Source organism: Tyto alba, unplaced genomic scaffold (genome assembly GCF_018691265.1).
Source record: "Tyto alba isolate M040663 unplaced genomic scaffold, T.alba_DEE_v4.0 Super-Scaffold_27, whole genome shotgun sequence".
In the NCBI taxonomy this organism is placed as follows: Eukaryota; Metazoa; Chordata; class Aves; order Strigiformes; family Tytonidae; genus Tyto; species Tyto alba.
Window position 1 is genome coordinate 12,729,069 of NW_024881301.1, and position 16,746 is coordinate 12,745,814.

Consider the following 16,746-nt stretch of genomic DNA (forward strand, 5'->3'; position numbering starts at 1 on the left):
CTCAGGCACTATTTTGTATCGCAGCGATACTGAGTCAAGACAGCTATTAGGCATGTACTCACATGCCTTTGAAGTCGGTGGGATGTATTACTGTCTCAAAAAGGGATGCATTTAAGCAAGTGCTCTACCAAACTGGAACTTTATTAATTGTACTCTAATGCACACCTGCATTGAGAGGCTTTAGAAAGTTAAGGCACCTCGGTTAAAACTGCAGAGTCATTGTACATACAGTAAAATTGATTAATCTGTTCTATGGATGCTCTCATTACCACTACAGCTTAATCCGAGCTTAATCTGAGCACACCTATGGACAAACTGTCAAACTGTGCTTGTGACACTGAACAGCTTTGAACATAGTGCACCACTTATCAATCTCTTTCTGTAATCCACAATCTAATGTAGATTAGATTAGAATCTCATGTAATTCAATTGTTGATGAAATTAATTCAACTGGTATAATGTTTCACATGTACAATAAGCAAAAATTCCAAAACTTCAATAATTACAAAATAAAACAAAGAAAACAGATAGATGGACCAAAGAAAACAAATAGATGACTAATGAGATACATGAAAGTTGTGGAAATGTTTAAAGTTATGACAAAAAAAAAGAGAAGAATTTGTGAAAAGGTGATCCTGAACCATAATGCTGCCTGTGAATCTCAGTCACTCAACAGTGGAAAAGTCTGAATCAAAGTTAGAGGAGTGACATTTAACTCAGACTTGAAAGAAAGGATGGATTTGGGTGGTGTAAAACCTTAAAAATGTGTATCTCCTGTTGATTTGTAGAATTAATTACTGGCTGAAATGTAGAGCTGCTTTAGTTGTGCTACGAGTGCAAACTTCAATTGTTCTGTGTTAGTGAGTATATCCTATTTACTTATTGAAAGACTTTATTGTGTAATGCATTCTTCTGGAAAGGCAATGAGCAGACAGAATCCTAGCAATATTCTGTATTAGTTGTCTGAAAACCTGCTGTGTTTTGTTTATCTTTGCTAAATTCTCCTAAAAAAAACCCAAACCAAAACAAAACAACAAGCCAACAAAAAACCCCTAGCTTCATTAAATCGCACAAATCTCTCTGATGAACCTCTCCTTTGATCTCTCTTGATACTTTCTCTCCTGACAGGCTGTGATATTCCACCCTCCTTGGGGATAACAACTGCTCTGCTCCAAGCATTTCCTTGGCCTAGGATTCTGGAGCTCTGGAAGACTGCAAACATCTTCTTCCAGGCTGTGTGAGTATAGGACCCCATGTGGAACAAATTAGTGACATAATAAACGCCACAACCATTTATTGCCAGGAAGCTCCTAATGACGTGGCAGTAATCTCACAATGACTAATCAAGATTTTCTTAGTTTCTCTTTAGCAATCCTACCCGATAAATTAGTGAAAAAATGAAAATAAAATTGTAAATAGAACAGAGGCTATGACTTAAAGTGCCTGACAAGACAATGCTCTTCTGCTTTCCCAGGGTTATAGCATGCAACTCTTCTGCATAAACTCTTGGAGTTTGGCTACTGAGAGCGGAGAAGAGTGGTTATGAACCTCCCTCACTGATTTCGGTGGACTGGTCCTAACATTGGCCGCACTGTAATCTTTAAAATAACTTTTTGATGTGTGGGGTGCAGCCCTACTATCAACCCGAGGTTGACTGTTTTCATCAAAAGCGGGTATGTATTGCGAGGATTGGGTCAAAATGGAGTTACTCTTTTAAATGTTTTGTGCGCATAGTAAAACAAGCCGGGGGGGGGTGTGTGTGTGTGTGTGTGTGTGAGTCACACAAAGCAGATAGATTCAGCTCGCTCACAACCGAAACCAGTCCCAATCCCGCATCTAGACCAGCACATGGCGCGTAGGCCTCCGCGTAAGCGCAGCCCCACGCGAGATGCGGTCTCCCCCCGATTACTTTTTTCTCACAACAGCGAATCTTTCCCCGCCCCGGGGCGCAGCGCTAAGGCGCAGTTCGCGCCGCCGCGCGGGTTCACTCCTCCAGCCGAGAAACGACCCGTGTGCCGCCCCAGGCGGGACCTGCGGGGGCCGGGCGCATGTGAGGGGCGGGGGGGGCGGCCCCGGTGGGGGGGCGGCCCCGGCAGCGGGGGGGGCGGCCCCGGTGGGGAGGGCCCCGGTGGGGGGGGCGGCCCCGGCAGCGGGGGGGGCGGCCGCGGCGGGGCAGTGCGGAGCGGCGGAGCGCCGGGGGATGCGGAGCGGCCGGGCCCCGGGCAGATGATGGCGATACGCGAGCTGAAAGTGTGTCTGCTTGGAGTGAGTAGAGGGGACCGGGGCAGTGTGTGCGTGTGTCGCTTCCCGCCCCCCCCCCCCCCCACCCGTTTTCTTTCCTACCAGGTGGAGGCTGAGGGAGGCGGGGTGCTCGCTAAAAAGGGGAACATTTCCAGTCTGTGTGTGTGTGTCCCTCCTTCCCGCAGGGCTCCGCGTCCCCCCGTCCCGGGCGGCGGGGGCTCGGCCGCGGTGAATACCTCCACGCCGAGGCTTGGCAGCCGCGCACCGGCCTCTGGGGGGAGGCTCTGGGAGCCTTTTTTGTTTTGTTTTTGCCTTGTTCCTGAACTTTTTAAAAGCGAGGTGGGCCTAAGTTGTGTGTGTGTGTGTGGGGGGGTAGAAGTGAAGAGCTCTCTTTTGGGGGGGGGCGCCCCCCCTCCACCCCCCTCAGCACTTCCCAGGCGGGGGGCGTCGCCGCCGGAGCGCCGGGTGCCCCCGGCCGGGGCAGGCGGGGGTGGCCGCCGGCCGGTCACCCTGCCGCCGCCCGGAGCCCCGAAAGGCGCCCGGGGGGGTTTCGCTGCCCACCATCCCCGCGGCAGGCTTCCAGGTCTTGTCCCCCGGCCCCTGCAACAATGGTGGGCAGCGAAACAGAGGAAAGCAGCAGCGCGCTGCCCGCCCCGAGACGTTATTTCGGGTGGCTCCTTCTCCGGGGCGCCTCGGCCCCGTGTCACCTACGTGCCGTGTCGGTGCTTTGCTTAATTACTTGCCTGGGTTTATTCGCTCGGCTCCTTACAGGAATAACGTCCTTTCTGCCATTGCTTTTTCTCCGTTTGTGTTTTGGCGAGCCCGGGTGTGCGTTTCACATCTGGAGCAGCAATGTGCTTAGCTCTGCAGTTTGGCTCCGCCTGCCCCCTCAGCCCTGCACGCAGGGAGCTTCACAGCGAAATGCGCTCACCCAGCTGTTAGAAACACCGCTGGCAGAACAGAGCCTCTTCTGACAGTTACTAGCAGAGCATCACTACTTTGTTGGTTGTGTTTTGGTTTTGTTTTTTTCTTTTTTTTTTTTTTCAATCAGACATTTCAGATTACAAAGTTCGAGTTTGGCTGCTTTTAGGTCCTTATCTCCATAAACATTCAGGAAAGCTGCGTGGATGAAGCTGTTTTAGACTGAATTCTCTTCTGTGCAGTACAAGCGAGTTGAACGTTTAAAACCCAAACAAATACAGACACTCTAGTGCTCTCTGATTTGTGTTGACGCTTACCCCAGCAGGAGTTGGGTACCTTGCCCTGGAGTGAGTGCCAAGACGTGGTGCCAGGGCACTGGAGAGTTCAACCCAAAGTATTTGGCAGTGACCATTCCTCCTTTCTTGGTTAGAATTCCTGCCTTCAACTTTTAAAATGGCATAGAGACAAAATAAATGTGTTTTATACAAACGTGAGGAGTCTGTGGTAGAATATGTGGATGTGTCTATTTTTTCTTCCCTAGCAGAAAATACTGGAATTTTATAGAGATTAAAATGTTTTGTGGAATGGCATTCCTTTTGCCCATTATTTATTGCTGTTTTGTAACATTAAAATGTACTGGAGGTTTTGCAAGGCAATTGTTTACTTACTTTAAGACAGGAAAAGAAAACTATAAAGCATTTCAGTGTTACTAGGAGGATGCAATTACTCTGTAGATTCATTAAAATGATAGGGTGACAGTGGGAACACTTAGGAAGATGTGTCTGTAGTTAGAGTTGTCTGGTAGTGAGATGTTCCTTCCTGAGTTTTAATGGGGTATAATCTTAGAAAATAGACATCTCATTTACCATGGAGGTTGATGCTCTGTTTTCCCAAAAGAGAGGAATCCTACATATGATAAATCCCCTTGGGAAGTTCAGACACATTTCCAGAACAGGGAAACTCCATGCCTGTCCCTGTGAACAACTGTAGGCATGAATCTTCTGATCTGCTTGGAAGCTAATAGCAACTCAAAAATACGTTTTCAGACCTAGCTAAAGGAATCTTGACAGTTGTCTTTTCAGTAGATCCTGGACCTGTTAGCTTAATCTGTATTGTACCTAGTAGATCCCCAGATAATCAGTCAAGTCTGGCTTGTCCAAGTCCCAAAGTGATTTCCTATCCTTGTTAGAAATAGGGATTAAATTGGTTTGTAAACCTGTATCCTTCTCTACTTCTGAACAAGGTTCTAAGTTACACCTCTAAATCAGACAGGAGGATTCCTGATTGTCTGTGGCCTCAGCTGTGAAAAGGGCCTGGCCTTGGCCTGTTCCTGCCATGTCAGAATTCCCCAATGAGGAAAAATTGCAGCTGGCATAAAGTTTGCAAAGCCAGCTTCTCCCCAAGATCTGAAGCCCCGTTTGGCTGTAGAGGGGCTAGATGGGCCGGTGAGGAGAAGGGGGAAACCAGAGCTGTGCTCCATGCTGCCAGCCCTATAAGCTGGGCCAGTGTTTGGCCTGGAGTAATCGCAGTTGAGAAGGGGAGTGGAGTAAGTTATAGGCTCCTAGATGTAACCCCCACATTGCCAGGAGGCAACCTGGCCTGTAATTTTTAGTATGAATCTAAAAGAACTGGGATTTGGGTATCTGCATTTCACTTCCTCCTCCTCCAGAGTATCTTGGGGTTTTAAAAACTCCCTGTGGCTGTGATGGGAGCGATTTGGAGCAGCCTGGAGTAGTGCACAACAAGGGGATGGTTGGGAGGTTTGTAGATGTTGAAGGAGACACCAGCAAGAGAACAACAGAGAGGAACTCTGGTCTGGGGCGCTCAAGGCTAGGTGTGAGTCAGTTTGGAAGGCAGGCTTTGTTGATGGCAGAGCTTTGTTATTCATGAATTTGAGAAGTCAATGCTCTTTGAGGAGAGATGGTTCCAGCTTGCTGGTGGGCTGGCAGGACCGGGATGCCTGCCTAATTGTTCAGTGCCTCACAGCTATGGAGGTACAATTTTAATAGCTCTCTTGAGTATGTTGCCTTGCAAGTGGCCTCGAGTCTGCTCCTAAACTACCTCCTCCAGTAAATTATCGCTGCTGGGCAGTGAGGTATGGGCACATGGAAGGTGTTCATCTTTGTAAGTGCAAACACTTGAGCATCTGCTCTGAGTCCTGTCTTGTCACCCCAGCCTCTTCCTGGTCCCTCGGCCCAGTCTGCTGTTTGTTCACAGCAGTTGTCCCAGTGTTAGAGGCCACCTGCTTCTGGGGCTGAGCAAGTTTTACCCTCTGCAGCTCAGGTTATGCGGTGAAATGAAGCGCAGCTCCCATTTGACTCGCGTGATGTTTCTGTCCTGAGTGGGCGCCCTCCTGAGGGGTGAAGGAGAGAGGGGCAGAGGGGGGCCGGTGGGTTCCTGAGCCGTGCTTCAGTGCTGAAATGTGGCTGGGGGTGCAGCTGCCAGGTTTCCTAATCAGGCTGTGGCTGCCGAGTGCCATGTGCCTTGGCTCCCAACATTTTCTTTATGCAGGCTGGAGGAGCGATTTACAACTCTCTGCCAAGTCCTGACATAATTGTGTGTGGCAACCGCAGAAGAGATTGCCAGGTTTAAGGACTAAGGCAAAGTTTCTTGTCTTTGTCACTTCCTGAGGAAACTTTGACAGCCCTTCCGAGAGACTATGGGAGGTGGCTTGCTAATTACCATCTAAACTGGTAGTTTAGATTTCGTTTGTTACATTTTTATGTTGTGACTGTTCACCATAGGACCAAAGGAGTTAGTATTGGAAGAGGCTCAGAGGTCATCTCTTGGCCCTAAAGCTCCTCTTAAAACTTTCCTGACATGTTTGTCTCACATGTTCCTAAAAAACTCACAATGAAAGTTTATCTTCTCCACAGGGTTTTGTCCCAGAGCTTAACTTCTCTTACTGTAGAAAGTTTTTCCCAAATATAGTGCCGACATCTTCCTTGCCCGAAACTTAATTTCTTCACCCTCCTGTTTGTGTTTCCATTTTCTTGCTCATAAGAAGTCACTTGCTGGCATGTGTGCTCCTAGCATGTAGTCTGAAAATACTGTCTGAAGTTGGTAAGCCTACATTTGTAAAAGGAGTGACATTTCCTCTGTGGGGAGGAGGAGAAGGAGGTTTCCCGAGGAGTTTCTCCACAACTGAATCCCAATTGCTAGGTATGGAGAACAGTTTATTACATTTGGCGATACTGTGCAGCGTCTGCGTGTGCAGTCTGTGGAACTGGGCTCAGAATTGTTTGATATTTAAAGTAACTGGGAATATGATAATACTTTTTTAAGGATAAAATCTCGCTGATTTTCTTATCTACATGTCATGATAATGTAAAGCTCTGAATTCTGCTGGATGGAGAACAAATTCCTGTAGCAGAGCACATGCATAGATGTGTCAGACCTTTCAATGCAAAGCTTAAGTACCAATGCTTCTTTTCTAAGTAGCTAAATACACGGAACCCATATGACTGAGAATCTTTTAATTTGTGTTGGTGTTTATAAAAGACAATGATTTTGTTTCTCTTCTGATTCATTACTAATGCTCCTAGTGCCTAGATGTCCCAACCCAAATAGGAGCACTGCCATTAAAAACAAAAATGCACCCTGGATGTGTTGTACCAGTTCAGGACCTTTCTTCCCACTAGATTTGTGCAAGGGGTCTGTGTGCTAAGATGAGCATCCTGCTGAAGACAGTAACACTACACAGGTGCAGAGGCTATGCGTGCATCAAAAGCTGCGGTGCTGTAGCCTAAAACAGAACAAGAGGGACCAAAGTAGTGCAGATGACAGGCGGTCATGAAAAGAAGATAGTACTGATGAAGTAAATGTATGCCATTTAAAATATTGTCCACAAAATATCTGTCTGAGAGAACAGAGACAGATGAGCAATTTTTTTTCCCATATTAATAGTTCATAATCATCTACTTATTCATGTTTTATTATGTAAACAAGTAGGTCTATCATGAGAGAAATTTTTGCATCATGGCTTTGCATGACTGTCTTGTGGAGTCACTGGCGTGAAGTGTCCATCATTGCAGCCTTTCCATCAAAGGAGCCCTCATGTGTCTCTCTACTAGCTACTTACTGCTTTGCATTGTAGTGAAACATCAAATCATGTGTAAAACGGACGATAATTTTAAGACCACAGGGAATGGAAAAGCAGACATCCAGACAGACAATTAGCATGACTACATATGCCTCATTTCCTTGGGAAATGGTTTTCTTATTCTTCTTCCTTGGTGAAGAATACTCTGAAGTGTGCACTTAATGTGTGCACTTCCACACTCCGTTGCCTTGCTTTGCCATTTAAAAAAACAGTCTACCAGGATACCAAAGGAGATGAAAAATACTGCCTAAAAATCCAGTTACATACCAAGTGAGAAGTGCTTTTTCTCTTGTATCGATAAACAAGTATGTTCAGAAGCCTAAACTGGCCTTTTTCTATTAATTTACTAAAAACTTAAATGACTACAGTCAGATTTTTGCAATGTAGACATTAAATATGTAGTAATACAATTTATCAGATTTTAACAGAATTCGGGATTTCATATTGACCTTGGCCTTACTGCTTTCCTGATGTATCAACAAACCTTTTTTATTTACTCCTATCTTACAAAAGTTTTGGGTGGGTTTGCTTAGAAAAGTGGGGAGACTGGGTTATGACCTGAACATCCTTCTAGGAAAAGATGAGTGCAGAGGCCACATTCTGCTTTTGTTTCCAGCAGCACAACCAAACCGGATTTCTGAAGCAGCAGACAGCAGAACCTGAAGCAGGTTTTACTTTTGGTAGCTGCAAAGCCTCTGAAGGGGAACTTACTACTAATCAACTGGGCAGCAAAAGCTTACCCGATGGCTGGTGCCTGTTATGGCAGGTGATCGGCTCTGATCTGCTGATAACCAGCTTTTGGGTCCCAGATGCTGCTTATAACTTGCCTGTTGAATGAGACCCTGCTGTGGCTATCATCCAGAAATCATATGCAGGCTGTAGTTTTACTGTCTCTTACATTGTATTTATTTCTTTTGTTTATAGTGTTATCAATTGAGGCTTGTTTAGACTTTCCCAGTCCCTTGCTTCAGTCCCTCTTTTTGATTTCTTAGTATTGGCTGAAAAGTTGTGAAACTTCTTGTTTTACAATAATTCTGAGAAAAAAGTAAATTCTTTCTTTCTGCCAAAATAAGGGTGTTGAATTGGTAATAAACTCTGGGGCTTTTTAACATGGATGAATGCGGTTTTAGCCCTACTCAGTGAAGTAGTGCTGATGCAGACTATGTGAAGCAACCAGAAACCGCATGCAAATATGTGGGGTAAAGAAAACCCCTTCATTCTCATTAGGCAATTCCTTTCAGCTGGCTTAAGTCAAGCCAAATTAAAAGGACATTTTTTATTTACATTTAAAATATGTTCTCTGAGACTCTGATTGATGGTACAACTTGTTTCTAAGGCGATAATTTGCCTTATTGATAGGGTGTGTTGCAGTTAGAGTGCATTTTAAGGAAGTGGCAAAATAGGCGTTAGCTGTGCTGGTTATGGGCAAAGGCCTTTGAACCTGCTGGGCTTTTGCATGCAGTAATATTTATAAGTTACTGGTAAATTTTGGTGGTGTTAGGTTGTGCCTGAGCTGGGTATGTGGGTGCTGCAAACTGCAAGTGTACAGGCTGGATAGACAGTATTCTTTCTAAAATTTCTCAAGATAACTCCTTGTTGAGAGAAGCATTTTGAGGGAGGCTGGAGCCACAGCTCTGCTCCAGTTGCTCTCAAACACCCACATTTTCTTTTGCCTCCCTTCTGCTTTTTCTTCCAAATGCCATTTGCCCAGTTGTCAGGACTGTTAGACCCTCCCGGGACTGCTGTTGATCATGTATTTCGTGCCTGTGTCCCTGTTCAGAGGACATCAGGGCAGGCACCATTTTCTTCGTTTCCTGTGCCTTGGTTTTGAGGGGGAAGACAGAGGAGTGCATTGAACACATCTGGCTTTAGCAGGTTTGCACTGTTGACCCCCACTTTCCCCACAGTTCAGGTGCTGCCTCGGCAAAAAAGCTGTTGAGTGGAGGGCAACTTGTTTCTCCTTAGCTTAAGTGGCTCATCAACCTCTGTTGATGGGGGGCTGTAGTTTGGAGTTGTGGTTTGACCTCCCTTGCCATCATCTCCATCTCCACCTGGAGGTTTGGGGCTTCCTCTGCTCATGTTTTCCTCAAGCTGCTTCTGGGGCTAGCTGAATGCCCAACACATGGATGGATACGCAGAGGTACCCTCCAGAAGGGTTGGGAAAGGTGGTGGGAAACAGGGTGGGTTCTTTTAGTCTAGTTTACTGGATCTTGACATCGAAAGGAACAAATGCATTTTGCCCTGGCTAAATTAGGTAGCAAGCGTATCAGGTGTTTCAGTTTTTCTCAGGGTTGGTCTATCTTTTATGGAGCTCATCTGTAAAGCTGGAAGCACCAAGGATCTTGTTTTCAGGACAACAATCGTTTGCTGTCTCCAGAGCTGGCAGTGCGTGTCAGTTCAGTAAGTATCTATTGCTTCTTCTCCTCCTCGGTTTCCTCGCCCGTGCTGTGGATGCTGGCACGCAGGTTGGTAGCCGAGTGCTTCCTACTCTGGGTCATGTCTTCAGCTGATCCCCACCGACTGCAGCCCCGTGGGTGAGCCAGACCCAGGGCGGCTGGCAGGGAGGGCTGTGGCATGCAGCCCCCCGGGCATGGCCTCAGCTCTCGGCTGTGGGCTGCTCTGGTGTCCCTGGAGCTTTTGGCAGGTGTGGAGCAAGGACACGGGTGGGAACAGCTCGTCCTTGGGCAGTCAGGGCAGTGGCCCTGCCTGCTGGGCAAGGGGGATCAGGGATGCTTGCCACTTCCGAACTCTCCTGGAGCTTCTTGCTCTGATGGGCTTTCCCTTTGAAAGCCACTACGAGCTAATGTGCAGCCTGGTCATCTTCCAGTTTGCGTGGCCTGGTATTTCTAAATGCTTAGCCTACTAACCTTTACAGCAGATTTAAGCTGGCTTATTTCTTCCCTTCCACTTCCTTTGGATAATTGGCTGCATTATAACATATTAAAAAAAAAAAAAAAAAACAAAAAACAAACAGAAAATCCTACCTCCATCCAGTGCTAATCACCCTGATGGGTTAGATCATCCCACACTTTTTGGACAGGGCAGAGCAAGCCTTCAGTGCTCTGCTCCTTGTTGGGATTTGTCATGCCACCCACTAACTAACCAATTTGTGTTCGTAGCCTGTGGGCAGTTTGTGTGAATAGAACTCTGCAGCCCCTTGCCAGAAGGTGCGTGAGAGCTGCCATGAAGTTCCTGAAGTAAATGAGAATAAAAGATGTTTTTCTTATCTCTACCTACCTCGTAAAGACTGGGTAATGGCATAAGGGTCAGGGTGAATGGAAATTTCTTAAATTCCATCTCAACTTAACTTGTAATACTCCAGGAAGGGGTCATGTTTCGGTTGTCTTCTGAAACACCTTCTATACCCTTCCCATGAATGCTTGCAGTTTTGAACACCACCGTAAGAAGACAAATCCAAGTTTTAGAAAACTGCCAGCAGAGGTGGATGGGAGGCCAGCTCGGAGCACAGCCGTGTGTAAGCAAATGCCAGTGGTTTGATTTACAGTCTCCAACCTCGCCGGGCTGCTCATGAAAGCTGAACAACAGGCACTGGAACAAACGGTTTTTATTTTTGCCTGGCTATTTTTAAACATAAATGCTAGTTAGTGTGTGGTTTTTATATTTCTTGGAGGAGAGAGTAGAGCAGTTACAGTTTTGCACTTTTTGTTTTGGACAGAATAAGTTCTTATTTAGGCAACATGTGCAGTGGGAAGTACATGTGAATGAAATCCAGATACTAAATACTTTGTGTCCCCGAGTTATTGTTTCCTCCTTTGTCAGCAGAGCGACAGGATGCTGACACGTCATTGGGTGTCCTGGTTGGACCAGTCAGCCTCTGCCAGGCACAACTGCAGGGGATTGTAAAAAACTGTAAGAACAACCTTTTAAGATTTTATGTATCAGCCTCTTTCAGGAATTCACCTACAGCTAGAGACCCTCTGATGCAGATTTACTTCTACTTTTAAAGTCTGTCTACAGAGCCAAAGTGAGTTAAAGAGGTGCCTAAAGTGGGTTTAGTTTTGAAAAAAAATATTTTTTTTGTCCCTTTTAACTCTACATCAAACAAAACTTAGTAAGTGTCAGTAGGATCTAATGGTTCACCAGCAAAGCTGTGCTCTGGAGCAGCAGGTCATACCTGAAGTTATTTACATGTCCTCCCATGCTCACTGCTGACTTGTGAGATACAGTGGGCATTGGAGTAGCTTTAACCTTCTCTATTTTATACTTGTAATCAGTAGCTGGTACCTCATCTCTAGGATTGCCATTGCGTGTGTTCTCCAGACATGCCTATTTCTTGATTGTGAGGCTGATGCTGGGGATTCAGTGGCAGAAGATGAATCCTTAGGTATTTGGTCAACACCAGGTGTGTGCCAACGCAGAGAAGCCGTAGTAGGGATCACTGGGCTTCCCAAAGAGTGATGTGAAAAGCATCCCCGAGAGGACTCCTTTGAATCACACCAAGGATCAGCTTGGCTCTTGGGATTTTAATACATCTTTAATTACTTGATTTAAGGGAGAGAAAGTACATTATCACTATGGTTAGTAGTTTAGGAGCTAGAAGCATATTAAAACTGCAAAATTTGAGGTGTTTGGCTGTGCACAGTCACAATTTTAATCTCAAACAGTTTCTGCTGTCTGTGGAAGCAAATACTGTGTGTGTTTGCTTAAGACAGTCTTTGTTAATTAAAAAAAAACCTTCTCACCGACTGACACACACCACTACCAGCCTATAAAGGCCCACTTCCACTTTGTGGCTGGATAAATCTGGCAGTTGGTTAGTTCCTGGAGGGATTTCAGAAATGAGAAAGAACTGATTCCTTTGGGTGGATAGAAGGCCCATTATCTCTTTTTCTTTCTTTCTTTTTTTTTTTTTTTTTTCATTAGCATAATAAATATAAGTGGGTCTATTTTAAGAGTCATAAAAGCAACACTCACAGTACACGTTGTTAAAGCTGATATGAACAGGAAGCTTCCAACTACATTTAGGCCAGAAGTCCTTCATGGTGCATAATCCATGCTGACTGCAACCTTTGCAATACTATGCAGGCAACCTTAATTTTAGGATATTCAGTTCTTGAGTGTGCTACAAACAAGATTTTTTTCTTATGTTATCCCTTAGGTCAGCATTTTTCTTTTTTTGGACTATCTTGCTCTTGTGGAAAATTCAAGGAAAGTTGGACTTTGTCTTAGTTTGCTTGAATGTCAGCGCAGGAATTAAACATTGTCCCTCACATTTAATGTTTTCAACTGTTATAACTCTAGCAGCAGAGTGTAGTTTGTGTGAATAGTTTTCAGAGACAATTGTTCTGTCCTTTGATATTTCCCTGCGCCACCTTGGATATTTTTCTTTATTTTTCTTCCTACAAGGTGTGCTTGAAAAGAATGAATGCATGCCTAAGCATTAAACAGACAGTTGGAGTATGTTTTATATGACAAAAATGGCGGTTCTATACAACCAGATAAATGCTGATTCAAAATTATGTTACTGAAGCCCTAATTTGTAGAGTCAAGTCCTTAAGCACATGTTTAATTCTAAGCATTGGGGTAATCCTTCTTCAGCAGTGTGTCAGGGTACATTGATCAACCTTTGCTGAATGGGCTACATTGAATCCCAAGCTTAAAGCTCATCATATACTTTAATACGCAGCTGAATGCAGTCTAGTATGGAGGACAAAGATGAAATGTTTATGTAAATTAAGTATTTGAGGTAACACAGCTCTTGAGTGATTCCTGACACTTAATATTAAAAGCAGATAAAGTAGCTCAGTTTTACCTCTGCTTAGTTTTCAGGATCTGATAGGCTCTTTGGAGCTGGTGCTTTATTTGATCAGGTAATTAAATTGACCCAGAATTTCCTGTCCAGCTTTGCCTTCTCTTTTAGGCTGATATGGCAGAAGAGAGAGAATGAACCTTTAGCTGTAGAATAAGTCCAAATTTAAGAAGCTTGCTTGAAGAGGAATGGCAGTCCTACAGCCTAAAAAGTTTGTAAGGAATAGTTTAAGTGATGAGCAGTAGAAAAAGGGGTGTAAAAGTCGGTAGAGTAGATTTGGAAGAACAAAGTGATGAAGAAAGAAACTAACAGAGGAGGAGGAAGTAGAGGACCGAAACTGAGAGTCTGAGGGAAAGCATTAGGGGAGCGTTGTGGGGGATTGGTGGGAGGCAATGAGGAACATGGGTGGGTAAACTCAGAGAAGGAGTGAGGGAAAGAGACGCTGAGAATAAGGAAACAGAAAACCACACAGAGCAAAACAACAAAGGGAGTAATACATACAAAATAATAAGGTGGGTTGAAAAAATGCTGCCACCTCTCCCTTGGTTTTAGCCTTTAGCTTCCCTTTTTTTTTTTTTTTTTTTCCCTTCTTCTTTTAAAGCTGTAACTTTGTCTTAGTTAGCATTATTTCATTTATGTTTCAAAAGACTTTCGTCCAGCTGAACCTGCAGAATTGTTGTTTACATTGCCTTAAATTAAGCTGTTTTTTGACCAGTGGAGAACACTCTGTTGCAGATCTGGTAACTGAAAGGGAAGGTCTGGTAGGATCTCATGGGCCGCTTGAGATGTCCAGAATCCCCGTGCCTGTTGTTCTGCTGTGTCTAGGGTCTGCAGGAGCTTTGGACTCAGTCCTACATGGTCTTAGGCACTCAGGCTGTGACACAGAAAGCATGTTTAGCACGCAAACAGCCTGTCCTGAGAGGGACTCCTCAGTACCCTCTGGATGGCTCAGTCTCTTCCTGCCTTGGAGGGAAAGATCAAATCGGCTCTTTTTTTAGCCCAACTATTCTTGTCCCTTGAAGGGATGTTCTTAAATATATTAAACTTCATGGTTCAGCATTGCCACTTGAAATGCTCCCAGTGTGTGTTCAACTGAGATTTGCAAAGTTAGTATGCTTTTCACCATTTTTGGCTTCTGATTTCTGAGTGAAGATGAGAAAAATTGGCCAGGTGAATCAAAACATTTTTCTGAGTCAGTTGTAAGTTAGATACTTATTTCCTAGGGTGTTTTTTTTGTGGTAGAGAGAGGAAGGTACTTTAATAACAGCAGCAAAACCTGTTCCTGCTCATTTAAAGGGCTTTTCCCCAGAAAGTTGAATTCCCTGAGACTAGTGGTACCAGCCTTAGGAGCTGCTGAGTTTCATTCTGGCTGAAATCAACGGGAGGTGAAAGCATTCAAGAAGTCAGCTGCTTAAGGGATATGGCATTGCACTGATAATGTCTTCCGTTTATCAGCTTCTCTGTAAGTTCACAGCAGCACACAGTAAAACTACAGATAAAAACCTCAGCCCTGGGTTTTATACTGGGCTTGCTGTTACCTCTTCTGTTTACTTGCATGGGCATCAGAGGGGGAAGCACCAGGTGGGCTCTTACATGATGCTGTTTAAAATAAGTGATGATGTTTACTATATTAGGGAGAACTTCAGATCCAGTCAATAGGTGAAATGGACATGAAATCACTATTAATCTAAGTTAATTAAACATGATAGTTTGGTAAAAAAATTTTTAACATAGATTTAGGTCTATACGGACCTCTGATTGTCCATTCCCAGTCCTGCACATCAATTCAGGAAATTGAAACCCCCGGTTTCAAGGATTTTAGTTCTCCCCTTGATGTCATTTAATGTCCATGTAGATGTAGATTATCTACATATTATCCACATTTAACTGTAGATAACAAATAATGGCAAATTCCAGTAAATCTCAACTTTCCCCCTTCACCTGATGCCACAGGGGAAGGCACATGTGTCTGGAAGATTAATGAAGGCAGGTTTCCAAAGGCTTCAGGTAGGCTGGCAAATTGTGAGGGCAGCCTGAGTGAAGAAGGTGCCATTAGCAGCTGGCCAACCTTTAGGCTGCTGATGAAGGGGACTATCTCAGACCTTTGATGGTTATCAGAGACTGCTGATTTTGCACGTTGTTGCATCAGCTAAAAGCAACTGATAAGCAGAGTTTTTAGCAATAAAACCAGGAACAAAATCCTTAACTCCGGTGCCACCCATGTGGCGTTTTCTGAACCACTCAAGGTTGCTGTTGTTTGTCTCTGGGTGTTGGTAGGTGACATAACCCATGCAAGGGCTCCGCTAATTTTTAGCAAAGATCCAGGGCCATAAGGCTGGTTCCCATTTGTTAGGGGAAATGGCTTTATATAGCTGCCCCCTGAAACTCTGCCTCCTTCCTCTCTGTTGCCTTTTGCTACAAGAGAGAAGTGATCAGACTTTATTTTCTCCAGGGCTGATGTTTTCAACTGGTGTTTCAATTTGCACTCATAATTTACGTGGCTTTTTTCTTCCTCTTTGGTATGAACTGCAATAATAGGTTGCAGGTGATGTAGTTACAAATTGGCAGGGGAATATTTGAGCATTTAATTGAGGTGCTTACTGAGCTTGGATGGGCAAATTTGAAGGTAATTCAGCCCTTTTTACAAATTTTCCAGGCAACTGCTGGACAGTTTTTATATTATTGAAATACTAAAACTGAACACCAAGAGCCATTTCCTCAAATGCTGTACCTAGTTGATGTGCATATAGCTGATTGCATAAGAGTCACTGCCTTTATTTAATAAAAGAGAATTACTTTGTTGGGATTTGTAGGCAATCTGTGGCTGGAAGATTTTTAGTATCTTCTATGTGGGGACAGGTATATAAAATCTTTTTTTTAATTTTTTTCCCCCCTATTTAGTAAGTGACACTAACAAGACTGTATTTTGAAATTATGGCCCCTAATGATAGGAATTGACAGCAAAAGAAACGAGGTGTTGGAGTATGAACAGAAATTTGTGTCAAAGAGCAGTTCAGGTCAAAGATTATCTCCTTATCATACCATATTTTGAAAGTTTCAGCTGCTACAAATATATGTGGGGAAGGTCCACTTAGAGAAAGAATTTGGTTTGGAAAGAATAACACAGAATTGTTTATCCCATTTTTTGCTGCTAAACTGTACTCAGAAACATTTGTCAGCATGCTGTTGCCTAACGTGTTTACTGAACTATGAAAGCCTCAGGTTATTTATGTATTTAGTCTGAAAACTGAATTTAGTTTCTCTGATCACTGCATTGCACAATGATGATGAATGATATTTAACCAGATTGTTATGCTGGTGTGTGTGCATATGGCCAATACAGATAACAGTCCCTGCAATCAATACTCATTATCATTGACTGTGAGGTACAGTGTCTTGTAAGTTACTTCCTTAAACTTATCCCTTATTTAATTTTTCAAGTTCAGGGCCAATTATCAGGGTTCTTAAGCAGATATTCACACAGATTTTTACTGTATTTTTAATAGGAATTTATCTATGGGAAGAGCAGTCTATCAAGTGGATTTTTGTGACTGCATGTGTATTTTGAGATAGAGTGGGTAGGAAAAGGATGGCAGCATGCAGATGTTACAAAGTCTCCAGAAAGCTCTGACCATTTGAGTTGCCAAAATCGGGTATTGCTGTCAGTAAAATTACACAGTCATTAAAGCAGGACTTGCAGTTTTTCTTTGTT

At 44.0% G+C, this 16,746-nt stretch overlaps 1 protein-coding gene across 3 annotated transcripts in view; it reads left to right on the plus strand.

The window, feature by feature from the left end:
• The first annotated feature begins 2,188 nt into the window (after positions 1-2,188).
• The window catches only part of RAB31 (RAB31, member RAS oncogene family), a 70,151-nt gene continuing 55,593 nt past the window's right edge, over positions 2,189-16,746 (plus strand). For 2 of the 3 annotated variants that reach the window (XM_033010646.2, XM_042798222.1), the window contains exon 1: positions 2,189-2,265. In XM_033010646.2, coding sequence (XP_032866537.2) covers positions 2,227-2,265 — 39 coding nt within the window. In that variant the 5' untranslated portion in view covers positions 2,189-2,226. The remainder of the gene's footprint in view (positions 2,266-16,746) is intronic. The other variant, XM_033010645.2, reaches the window with a different exon arrangement.